The 13152-nt window shown below is 41.9% G+C and overlaps 1 protein-coding gene across 2 annotated transcripts in view; it reads left to right on the top strand.

Moving 5' to 3' along the window:
- The window catches only part of ITGB8 (integrin subunit beta 8), a 57317-nt gene extending 44472 nt beyond the window's left edge, over positions 1 to 12845 (top strand). The window contains exons 11-14 of one of the 2 annotated variants that reach the window (XM_064167297.1): positions 1495 to 1720; positions 5421 to 5524; positions 7150 to 7313; positions 7407 to 12845. In XM_064167297.1, coding sequence (XP_064023367.1) covers positions 1495 to 1720; positions 5421 to 5524; positions 7150 to 7313; positions 7407 to 7529 — 617 coding nt within the window. In that variant the 3' untranslated portion in view covers positions 7530 to 12845. Of the gene's footprint in view, positions 1 to 1494; positions 1721 to 5420; positions 5525 to 7149; positions 7314 to 7406 lie in introns of those variants that run through there. The other variant, XM_064167298.1, reaches the window with a different exon arrangement.
- The last annotated feature ends 307 nt before the right edge of the window (positions 12846 to 13152 follow it).

Below are 13152 nucleotides of genomic sequence, written 5' to 3'. Positions count from 1 at the left end.
GGCAAGAAAAGCTGTGCTGTCATGCCTTCTTCTGAAAAGGAAACACAACCTGGTGTGTGCACAGCAGCTGGAGACTCCTTCCTCCACTGAGTCTTGCTGTTTCTTCGAATTTAATACTTTCTTGCTAAAGACAACTTTGTTTATTTTGCCTGAAAACTGTTTTTCTGGTCATTGAGTAATTCCAAATCCCCACTGCTTTGATCCAAAGCACAGGGGAAAATTCTGTTAAAATATTCTAGGATGCCGTCAAGGTTTTGCTCAACTTAACAACAGCAGCCATTAATGTACATCATGCTGGTAATTTCAGCCCAAGCTGTTCACTTAAAAACTAATTAGCAAGCTGTGATGGTTTGGGTGTTCCCCACCTCCCCACACTTTGGAAATCACCCAGACTAGACTCAGAGGCTCTGGAAATTGAATGCAGCTTTATATTTACAGCTTAGCACAACATACAAGCAGATAGTTACAATAGATACAGCTATAGACAGAAATAGACAAGGTAAAAGGTAATACAGAAACACAACTCCCTTCCCAGAAACCTGAGTTCCCAGGAGGGGCTCTCAACCACCCTTCCACCTTCCCCCTACCCCTCAACTTTACCCAAGATCTTGCCTTATGTTTAAGGTAGCTTGGAGGGTCGTCCAGGGGGGTTAGGAAGCAGATGGATTAGTCACAAAGATGGCAGGTTAGGTTTGCAGCCCAAAGCCCAGACAGTGACTCTCTTATCTATGTTTGTGTTCTTGTTCTTGTACATCTCAGCAAGCCTATAAGTGCAGTAGGCATCACCATTGTTTTCTTTTCACAGCCTATAATCTAATTCTTCTCACCAAAACATTCTAGCTAGGCTCAAACTAGCACACAAGCCAGGATCTCAGTCAGTTGTCTGTTATGGGTTGGACTTACAGCCCAACAAATCAGGAATCTATCACATTATTCAGAAATTTGGAAATGAAATTATAGTCACAAAAGTGGACCAAATATAAAAAGTGTAAAAGGCAATAAACACATACAGGGCAAATTTACATATATTTACAGTTCAGTAAGCAGCACAATATCCCCTTGTACAGTATTTCAGCTCTCCCCACTGCTGGACACACAGAGGTCCAGAGGGCCTGCTGGCTCTCCCCCCCACACACACCTTGTACCTTTGCTAGTAGACAAAATAACCATCAGGCAAGGTCAAGAGAGGCAAGCAGCAAGCAGTAAGTGGCAGAAAGTGAGGAAGTGCAAGCTTTCACTCCAAATAGATATTCAGCAGACCAATGGAATTAGATAAATGTATATTCTTATTATTACTCTATGCCCTATGTCTATAACTGTTTCTTCTAAACTCAAACTCTCTGGAAAGTTTTTCTCTTAAATGTAGACATAGCCTCAAACTGTTACACTGTCTTTAAGGTAAAGCACCAGCAACACCAATGTATGTACCAATATAGGAGCTGACTTTCTATGTTTTCATAACAGCACATGACTGAAGACTGTCTGATGTTGTAGGTAACGGTGAATGTGAAGCTGGCAAATGCAAATGCTTTGCTGGCTGGGAAGGTGACCGTTGCCAGTGCTCCATACAGTCCTCGAAACACTGCCTGAATGCAAAGGGCCAGACTTGCAGTGGAAGAGGAAGATGTGTATGTGGAAGGTGTGAGTGCACGGACCCAAGGAGCTTTGGCCGCTTGTGTGAATATTGCCCTACTTGTAACAAAGCCTGTGATGAAAACTGGTAGGTGCCTTCTGCTAGACTTTAACAGTGCAGTCTTGGAACAAGGAGAAAGGCTTGGGCTTGCCTAGATGTGTGCTCTACTTCATAGAAATGCCAGGTTGGAAGGGGGGCCCCGAGGGCACAAGGCCTATGATGAGGGAGCTGGGGTTGTTCAGCCTGGAGGCAGCTCAGGGCAGACCTTATTGCTGTCTACAACTACCTGAAAGGAGGCTGTGGCCAGGTGAGGGTTGGCCTCTTCTCCCAGGCACCCAGTGACAGAACAAGCGGACACAGCCTCAAGCTGTGCCAGGGCAGGTTCAGACTGGATGTTAGGAAGAAGTTCTTCACAGCAGGAGTGATTGGCATTGGAATGGACTGCCCAAGGAGGTGGAGTCACCATCCCTGGAGGTGTCTTAAGAGGAGGCTGGATGAGGCACTTAGTGCCATGGTTTAGTTAAAAGAAGGGTTAGGTGGTAGACTGGACTCGATGACCTCAAACATCTTTTCCAGTCTGGTTAATTCTGTAATTCTGTGATCTGGTCCAAGCTTTCTATATGTTAGTGTCATTTAAATCAGATGGTCCAGCAGTCTGTCAAGCTGACTCTTTAAAACTGACCAGGCTAGGGAAATCCACTGCTTCTCTTGGGAAATTGTTGGATATTTAGACTGTAGAAAACTGAAACAATTCATAGTTGAGAATTTACTCTGTGTAGCTGAGTGGCAATTAAGAGAACTGCATGTCCCTGCCTGTGGTCACCAGCCTGTCCAGCTTGCAGCTTTTTGAAGCTGTGTCCTATGAGTATCCTTTTTTTTCCATACATTTATGGAAAAAACGTTCTTCATACAAAATTTTCTGGGTAGGAATTAAAGCCCAACACTTTGGAGTTTTAAGAATGGAGAGTAGGTGCTATTCTTGAATGCCACAAAGTCCAGCATTACTTTCCACATTTGTTTTTGCACACTCCGTGTGCTTCTCAACTGAAAGGAGGTGTGGAGCAAGAACAGTACCTGCACATTATAGTGCTCTTTAGTATCTTCATCAGTAACATAGGCTGTGGGATTGAGGGCACCCTCAGCAAGTCTGCAGATGACATTAGGCTGAGTGGTGCAGTTTACTTACCAGAGGGAGGAGATGCCATTAAGAAGGAACCTGGACAAGCCTGAGAAGTTGGCCTGTGTGACATCAAGACAAGGTGCAAGGTCCTGCACCTGTATCAGGGCAATTCTCAGTATCAATACTGGCTGGAAAATGATGGGATTGAGAGCAGTCCTGCAGAGAAGGACTTGCAGGGACTGGTACATTAAGCTGGAAGTGAACTGGCAATGTGTGCTTGAAGCAGTGAAGGCCAAATGTAGCCAGGGCTGCATCAAAAGAAGCATGGCCAGCAGATCTTGGGAGGTGATTCTGTTGCTCTGCTCCTCTCTGGTGAGATCTCATCTAGAGTACTGTGTCCAGCCTTGGCATCCCACACACGACAAGGACATGAGCCTGTGGTAGTAGGTCCAGAGTGCCACAGATATTATCAGAGGTCTGGAACACCTCTCATTTGAAGAAAAGGTGAGAGAGTTGGGCTTGTTTAGCCTGGAAAAGAGAGGACTCTAGAAAGACCTTGCAGTATTTAAGTTCTTATAGTGGACCCACAAGAAAGATGGGACTTTTTAGCAGGGCTTTTTCTAACAGGACCAAGAGCAATGGTTTTAACCTAAAAGAGGGTAAATTTAGACTGGATAGAAGGAATAATTATTTTTTTTCAAGGGGAGTGAAACACTGGCACAGGTTCCCCAGAGAGATGGTAGATACCCCATCCCTGGAAACATTTAGAGTCAGGTTGGATGGGGCTCTGAGCAGCCTGATATAGTTAAAAGATGTCCCTGCTTACTGCAGGAGCTCCCTTCCAACCCAAAACATTCTGTGATAGTCACTATCATTGATCAGCAGAGCAGAGCTGATCCTGCCCAGAGAGCAACATTCTGCATTACTCATTTTTAAACCACTTAGTCTTTGTCATGCTGGTTTTAAAGCATGTCATTGTTCTTTACCCATATCAAGGAAGAGACAGTGTGGAGGTCAAAATGAGCAGCCCAAGGAGCTTGACCAAGCTCTCAGTGACACAGTGAGTGCTGTTGGCTTAAAGAGTCAATGAAGCCCTGTCTTCATTGAGTCAGTGAAGCCTGGGGATGTCTCTTCTATGCCTTTCCATCAGCACAGGCAATGTACTACATCCCACTGTGGGATGAGGGTGAGAAATCACCATTTCACTGGAAAGGGAATCATGATCAAAACAGAATTGTTGTTTATTTATATTCACTTGAATTATAGCTCATCTGGTGAATATGCTGGAGAGCCAAGCTGGATCACATCTGAAAAGGTCTCTGCTGAGATTTCACTAGATAAAAAGCAGTTAGCCTTGCTGGCTGAGACTTGTTCAAAGTCCCTGTGAAATGTGTGCCTTTATTAAATTCAGGAGATAGCACAGCTTCATTAAAATGTCAGTCAGGGCTTTTTCAAGGTGTCCATCTTCCACAAGGCTATATAGCGAGGATGGTAAGACTGACAGCACTGCCTCCCGTGCTGCTTACCCTCTGAACCCCTCAGCATCAGGAGTTCATTTGGCTAGGTCTTAGCCCATCATCCAAAAACATATTAACAAAACCATGTTTCCTCCACCTATCAATACCCAGGGTATCACAAGCAGGGATAAAGATGACATTCTCCCACTCTACTCAGTGCTGGTCAGGCCATACCTTCAGTACTGGGTGCAGATTTGGTCCCCACTACACAAAAAGCATGCAGACAGGCTGGAAAGGGTCCAGAGACAGGCCACAAGAGTGATCAGAGGACTGAAAGACCTGTCATGTGAAGGAAGGCTGAGGGAGCTGGGTTTGTTCAGCCTTGAGAAGAGAAGGCTTAGGGGAGACCTCATAACCATATACCAGTACATAAAGGGGAACTATCATGAGGAAGGAGACTCCCTTTTTGAAAGGAGTCATATGGTAAAGAAAAGAGATAATAGGCACAAGTGGCTACTGAGGAGATTTCAACTGGATGCCAGGAAATAGATGTTCACCATTTGAACTGTTAAACACTGGAATAAACTCCCAAGGGAGGAGGTGGTTCCCCTCCATTAGACAGTTTCACAGTATCACAGTATCACAGTATCACCAAGGTTGGAAGAGACCTCACAGATCATCAAGTCCAACCCTTTACCACAGTCCCCAAGGTTAGACCATGGTGCTGTGCCATCTCATTTAAACTATGTTCTTACCCTGAAAGGTTGGACTAGATGATCCTTGAGGTCCCTTCCAACCTGGTATTCCATGAACCTATGAATCTCTACCCTTCGGTTCCAGCATGCATCCCAGTGAGACTGACAGGACTGAACTGGAGGCCGATAGCTGGTGAAAGGGTGCTGGACTCTAAGCTACACCCCATGGAGAACTCACATGACAAAATGCAGGAGCAGTGGCCAGACAAAGGTGGCTCAAAGCCAAAGACTTATTTTGCTTTGAGACTTTTTACTCATTACTGCTGAAAAGTGTCACAGGGAGAAAATACTGAGAAAGGCAGCCCCATCTCAGAAAAGAAATAGCTAAATGTCACAGTGTTGTCACTAGCAAGAGGAAAGCTGCATGTGCCAGCACTATGTCAGCCTGCTGACACAATCTCTTGGAGTGCAGAGACAGAGAGACAAAGGGTTTTAATTACCTTCTGATTTTACAGGAACTGTGTTCAGTGCCATCATTCTAGCAACACATCTCAAGCAAAACTTGACCAGTGCACAACCTCATGTGCTTACCTGCTGCATTATATTGACCAAACTTCAGGTATGTGACATCCTCTAGGTAATTTCAGTTAAAGATGTAGTTCTGTTGGGATTAAGAATTGATTTCACCCTTGTTACGATGTCTTTCCAATGTGTCTCATATTGCCTTAAAAAAAGCTGACCAGCTTTATCTAAGAGCCCAATTTCTGCTTCTTCTGCAGTGGTTTAGTAGATTGGGTGGTCATCTTCTGGTCCTGAGTGAACATTTACTTACATCTCAGAACTGCTAGGCTGTCTTTTCCAAAAGGAGCAGTATGTGCTTTAGAGCAAACTTGAGAGTGGGGAGGCTGCAAGAGTGAAATTAGACACTAGAGTGGTGGTCAGGTCAGTTGCTGGGGAAGTGAAGAACACAGTTGTCACCTCAGTAGGCTTCCTGCATGAAATGGCCATAAGAAACAGCCTCAAGTTGCACCAGGGGAAGTTCAGATTGGATATGAGAAGAAACCTCTTCACTGAAAGGGTTTTCAACCACTGGAACAGGATCCCCAGAGAGGTGGTTGAATCCATACTCAGACATGTTTCAGAGTAGCAGAGATGTGGTGCTAAGGTACATGGTTTAACACCAGCCTTGGTGGAGTTAGAGAGTGGTTGAACTTGATGATCTCAAAGGTCTCTTTCAAGCAAAACAATTTATCTGCTTTGAGTTACTAAGGAAGCAAAGAAAGAAAGGAAGAAAAAGAGAAAAAAATCACTCCCAGCATCAGGGAAAGTAAGAGATACGTAACAACAGGAAATGTGATTGGCAAGCACTGCTGAACTAGATTTCCCATCTCATTGAGAATTCACATCTAGCAATAATGAATGCTGCCTGAGCAATGCTTAAAGAAATATTTAGAAAACTCTGTTATGGCAGCTGTATGTTTTATTACTGTGGGTATGCTTACATTATTTGACATTACCAGAGAAGGAGGAAGAATGAGCATTCAGTAATGTTTAAGTATTACTTCCAAGTATGAAAATCTGCCAGATTATGAGGGCTGTGGAAGAATAAATCAAAAACTCAGTAAAATCTTGTAAAGCTTAATCCACACTGCAACAAAAAATGCAGGTAAATGGTTACCTTTTGTCCCTTCTTTGTATCTTACAGTTGCTCATAAAGGAGGAAACTAAGGAGGTAACTTCAGTATTAATTAAGGAAAGCTTACTGTGTGAGAGAGGTCAAGCAGTGAGGAGAGCACTGGACAAGGATTTGAATAAACCACATTTCCTTTCATGTTTTTCCAATGATCTGCACTCTGATCTTGTGAAGATCAAATTATCTTGGCTTCATACATCTCTAGCACATCATCCTCTCTATTTCAGCTAGGAACTCACTGGCTTACGGAGAATTTATGGTAGCCAGCACGTCAAAGCCTGAGTCTTAACTCTGTAGCTTAAAGGAATAGATTCACCATTTTCCTACAGTGGATCTTGATTGGACAGGCTTTTCTTGGTGTGGCCCTCTTTGAAAGCTTGCATATGGCAGCTTTTCTTCTCAACATCCCTGAAGTTATTTTCTCTTAGCTTTTATCAGGCCCATGTTACATTTACGCTGCTTTTACTATGCAGTGGTTGATACCAGCTGTGTTTAAGGGATGTGCCCGTTGCCTACCTTAGGCTTTACATTGTGTTTCCCTTTTGTTGCAGAATGTTTCTCTGGACGAAGCTACTTTAGAGTCTTTTCCATAATCTTTATAGTTACCTTTCTGATCGGGTTGCTTGTTGTCCTTATCATCAGGCAGATAATTCTGCAGGGGAGTAGCAACAAAGTTAAATCTTCAGCTGATTACAGAGTGTCGGCAACAAAGAAGGTAACTGATTTCAGAGCTGTCATGTGTAGTAATCTTGTTCTGGCATATAAAACTTAGCTCATTGCTGATAAAAATTGTATCTTCTCCTTCAAGGATAAGATGTTTTTGCCTACTGTTTGTACAAGAACAGTAACGTACAGACGTGACAAGCCAGAGGAAATAAATATCGACATCAGCAAGCTACGACTAAACGAGACTTTCAAGTGTGAGCTCTGAAGACACTGTGTTTCCTGCAAACGTTTGTTTCCATCATGCTTGACTTTTCCAAAGTCACCTTTTGTGCTCTGGCAGAGGCTCGACTGTTGCCCTCTGGTTTTGTCTTGTGCATTTTGTTGAATACTGTAACAAAGTGACGTGTAAGCATATTCACAGAACTGTGTGACTATGTTTGGAACTAGAGCTGCTGTATTTTCTTTTTTTACTTGGGTTTTGTTTTGTTTTGTTGTTGAAAGAGAAATGTGCATTACTACTGTTCAGGAACATTAGTGTCAACGTAGCACTTTAGTATCTTCTAATTTATTTAGTTATGGCCTAGAATGTAGATATGAACTGGTCTGACAAAGCACTGATCTCACTGTACATGTAGCTAGGACTGATGTGCTCTGTGGGAATGGACAAAAGCTGTGACTGAAACCTTAACATTGCTGTATATTATAGCAATAGATGAAACTATTCAAGCACTCTTAAGTACAGTAAATGGTACTTTTATAGTCCTCTCAGTTGACAAATTCCACTGATTTGTCTGCTTTAGCCTCTTAGCTTTTCCTCAGTACTTAAAAGCGATTAGATTAAATGAGTGCTTAGTTACTGTGTGGGTGTGTGGTTGTGTGTGTATGCACACACACACATGCATACACACACACAGAGGTGAATTGTATGCATAGTTTTCTATATGTACTGAAAGATAATTTATGTCATTTTTAGTCTTTTTTTTTTCTTTGACTTGTTTCAACATAAAATCTTCTATACAAATTCTAAGGTGTTTGGAAACTGAGTGGCTACAGAGAACGAGAGGGTTCCTCTGTTCAACAGCATAGTCTATGTGGTGATCACTGCCAGCTGACTTCACCTTTGGAGTCAGCAGTATCCACTCCATTGCAAGTAGATAAATTACACACCAGGGCTGTGTTTGCTTTGCTAGCTACATGTCAGTGTTTTGCCAAATAAGGGCTTTGTTCTTTTGATGTGATATCAGACATACGTCTGATTGTACACATGTGCTCTTTTTTCTGTATAAATGAGTTGACAGGATTAGGGGGGCTGTGAATTCTTATGTAAACACTTCCATTTTGGTGACTGTATATTGAGAAATGTGTTCACTGTGGTGTGAAAAAGAGCCTGCAGTTGGGAAGAAGGTGAGGAAAACAGGAGTCTTTTTCTCAAGAGACCACACTAATTGACTTCATAAATGTGGGATCAAATTCTGCTTCAGCAATAGGCAAAAACTCTTCTAAACACAGTGGGACCAATATATGCTTACCTGAGAGCAGAATTAGAACTACAAGGTCAAGCAGAAGCATTTTTTTTACCCCTGAAACTGGGTATAGTGGTGGAAGACAAGTTATTGTTATATACTAGTTGGAAGAATTAGCCAACAGTCTGATTTACTAACTTTGTGCTGCCAAAATCCAATGAAAATCTGATCAACCTCTAATGCACTAAAATCTTGCTGGCAAAAAGAAAAATCACCTCAAAAGACAGTATGCAGTGTATAATTTTGGGCTCTGAGCTTTCTACCAGACAGGTAAAAGTATCTCATTTAAAGAAAAGGGAGGTTCCTTACACTGACCCTGATTTTAGTAATAGCTTCATTTTAGATTATTTCTGTCATCTATTGAGTATGCCTTAAACTCTCTTTTAAAACACATGGGACCATTTTCCCCAGATTCAAAACAGTGGGACAAAGAGAAAGGATTAATAAATATTAACCTGCAACTGTCCTTGTCACAATGCACTCATAGCTTAAAGTCAGCAGGAAGCAAAGTCTCTGGGTGCCTGTTTTACTTAACCAGCCAAACAAACAAATGTAAATGCTCAGGGGAGAGTTTCTGAGTAGATAGAAAAATATGTGATTATGTTTTTTTAAAGTGGGAGGTGTCCCTGCCTATGGCCTGGGGTTGGAACTAGATGATCTTTGAGGTCTTTTCCAACCTAAACTATTCTTTGATTCTATGATTCTATCTTTTTTTTAAACAGAAAAAAATCCATATTTCCCATAGTGGCCTTTAAAACATTTCCTGAAGGGATAGGTTTGGGATATCTTTTCTTTAGGAATTACTTTTGACTGCTAGAAGAAGTTAAATTACATGGGATAGGGACAGTGGATCTGGGTTCTTTGTGAAAGAAAGATTTTGAGCTATAACACACATCTTCCAGACACATGACACTGCTACTGCTTTTCTTCTGTAGCTCTTGGTTGGCATTGACAGTGCTGCCTGTGCAGCACAGCCAATACTTCCTTATCAGCCACCTGCCTGAGCATTTAATATGCTCTGGTTAAATAGATTGGGTTCACAGGACAAACCCCATTGTACGCTGCTGGCTGTCCTGAGGTTAATAAAAAGCATATTAAAAAAAATACCCCCTAAAGTATCTTAAGAACACAAAACCAAGAACACTAAGGGGAAAAAAAAAGCTTTTCTTGTCTCTCCCTTATGGCTTTGCTGTATTGTGGAGGAGGCTAGTGAAAAAGAATAAGCTGCTAATGTGACAGGTCAAGGCTTTTAGAAGGCCCATGGGGAGCTTATACAGAGCAGGATCCTTGGGAGGAGGCTTTGTTTCTAGGGATGGAATCTATCCATGAGAAACTCTGGCTTTGCTTGGTACTTGTTTCCCTCTGCCTTTGACCATGTTTTTCAGAAGAGCTGCTGCAGGAGATGAATAGCCCAACAAAAGCCTCACTATTTAGGGAGCTGTGTTCCCTCAGCACATGACCTTAAATGAGAAGCAGCCTGTAATTCACAAGGAATTTCCTCAGTGATTGCAGAAGGACTCTGCTTCCTATAGGGCTTAATATGGGAGATATTAAAGACAAATTAGTTCATATTAGTTTTCAATATTGTATGTCAAAGATGCTCATAAAAATAGGGGGAAACACCTAGCCTTGCCTCAATATAGAACATTCCAGTTTCCTGAAATAAAGCTTTTTGTACTAAGTTTCTTTTAAAACATGAAGAAAAAAAATGGAAAAGAAAAAAAAAAACAAAAGAAGTCAGTAGTTTGTCTGCATGCTTGTACCCAAAAATATACCAGCAGATACTGCTGCATCTCAGCAGTGGTTTGAGGAGTTGCTTTTAGAGTTGCTTCCACCAACGGACTACGTGCATGCCTTTTCCACAGCACGTTTGTTAATGTTAAATTCCATCTAGATAATCCTTCAGTTCTAATGGCAGTTTATTTTTAATTTAACCTTTTTTTTGGCTAATATTTCAGAAGTGCCACGTTTGTGCAGTTTTAAAAAGCATGCATTTCACTTCAGGCTGGGGTTTGGTTTGTTGGGTTGGGTTTGGGTTTTGTTTTTTTTTTAAGACTCTAAAAAATGCTATGAATTGATTATTCCCAAGCATCGTGTGTACACTGCTACAGAAGCCTGTGGGAAAATAGCTGTTTCATCCAGAAAACCTGCACATGGTATGTAAGGAATTTTCATTGTGCCCAGCTGAAATTCCCTTGCATCACAAAGAATGTTGAAGCCAAAAGGAAGGAGGTTTATGTAGGCATAGTTTACATTTTATCCATTATTTTCAACTGGATTTATTTTTTTCCTCTCCATGGTGTCATGAAAACCTGCTATGTAAAGTATTCTTCTGACTGCAATGGGAAACAAAAGATAGATTCCCAGTCTGATCATATATAACCTTTGTTTCCTGCTCGTGTGCATACCTAAATGTACGTGTGCTGCAAACCGTGGGAGTGAACATCTGAAGAGGCATCAAGGAACCCTTAGTCCTGCAGTAGCCAAACAGGCCTTGTGATGCCCCAGGCAGAGAGGTGAGAGACTTGGAAATGAATGGCATCCTCAACAGGGAAATGCCGCCTTCAATTCCCCACGCTATCCCCTACAGGAATGGTGCTCAGAGACTGCATGTCTCCATTTGTCAGGGCAGGAAGGCTCTCCCAAGTGGGCTGGCTTGGCAGAGGTGATAGAGTTTCTGTGCTAGGCACTGGGGCTGCACACTGCCCTCAGCACTGCGGGCTGCTGCGGCTTCGCTGCGCAGAAAATGCTTGCATGTATCATGGCAAGGACTGCCTGCGCCAGTACATTCTGCAAACCTGGATGCTGCAGACCTCCCTCAACATTTCTGGGAAGTCCTTGGACATCTGCCCATTGACTTCCCACCAGCCCCAGGATCTCCACTAGCCAGCCTCAAGGAATGGAAGCTGTAGCTGGGAAAGGGCACTTCTGATAGCGGCATTTGTGCTGAGTCGGTGCCGGGTGACATGGTGAGTGAAGGGTGATGCCAGTGTTCTGGCAGTCCATTTGCAGCAGAGGGGAGAGATCTATTTGCTAAGGGAGTAGTAGCTAAGAAGAACACCACTTTGTAATGATGATCTTGACACTGCTCCCAGACATCTCCTGGATCGCACAGAGAGTTGAAATTCATGGAGAGGGAAGAAAGGTTTAAATTAGTCAGCATGAGTGCATTTCTGTAGGAAGCCAAACCAGTGGGGTTTCACCAAGTGCGAGCCAGCTGAGCATGGTTGGCCTTTCTGGAGGGGGGGAAGGAAAAGAAAAAAACCTAAAATGAGTAGATTCTTAAGCTTTAGAAATGCTGCACTAGATTGCATGATCTTTTTGTTTCTTTTTCTGCACACTTAAAAAAGGTACTTATTAAAAAAAAGTGTATTAAAATCTCTGTCTGTTGTCAAAATGATGGCTTCTGCCCAAATCCTGATATTTCATCCTGATACCTGTGTTGTCTTTGGTCTATTTCAGCTATATTTTGAAGGGAGATGTTGCAAGATGAAAGATATGGGGAGGAGGGAAGGCATTAGTGTTGGGTGAATTCACCGTGCTAACATCTTCTTCACTTTTACCTACTACTGGCTTCCAAAACTAAAGTTACTCTAAAGTGTCTTATTTAGCAAGAGTGTGACAGCTATTAATAACACTACAGTTTTTCACTTTCTATTTAACATATGCTACCTTTTGTAAAGAAAAAAAAAATAGAGAGAGAGAAATAATGTTCCTCTAGATTTTATGCATAGAGAATGTTAGGAAGGGAAGAGGTTTTAAATTTATAACTGCTTACTGTGCATTTTACATTTTAAATGATACTTCTAAATCACTACTTTTGTTTGTCTGAAAATATACCGAATATTTTATTATTTAAAAACAGTATACTTTTATAGCTGTTTCTTAATTGCAGTTGACTACTAACTTCTATTTTGGTATTTATTAATGAGTTGACACTGTAGTATATTGAGATGTTTATTTTTCTATCAGAGCTGTAACAACTATGACATAGCATTATTTTAATGCAACATCATTGTACTTGCTCTCTAAAAAAAATAAAATCAATATTTAATCCACATGGGCTTTTCATGTTTTTAAGGTTTTGTGTGTCTTTGATAGTTTAAGGCAGACACCCTGCCCACCTGCTTTTCAAAATATAAAGCACTTTTGTCAAGGTGCACTAACATCTGCCAAAGGAAGTGTATGATTACAGTTATTTTAAAATGGAATAATGTTCATAGAAGCATAGAATCAGTCAGGGTTGGAAGGGACCACGAGGATCATCTAGTTCCAACCCCCTGCCGTGGACAGGGACACCCTACCCTAGATCAAGCTGCCCACAGCCTCATCCTTAAACACCTGCCCCTAAACACCTCCAGGGAT

The sequence above is a fragment of the Pogoniulus pusillus genome, chromosome 28 (genome assembly GCF_015220805.1).
Source record: "Pogoniulus pusillus isolate bPogPus1 chromosome 28, bPogPus1.pri, whole genome shotgun sequence".
Classification (NCBI taxonomy): domain Eukaryota; kingdom Metazoa; phylum Chordata; class Aves; order Piciformes; family Lybiidae; genus Pogoniulus; species Pogoniulus pusillus.
This window is presented reverse-complemented; position numbering and strand designations above follow the sequence as displayed.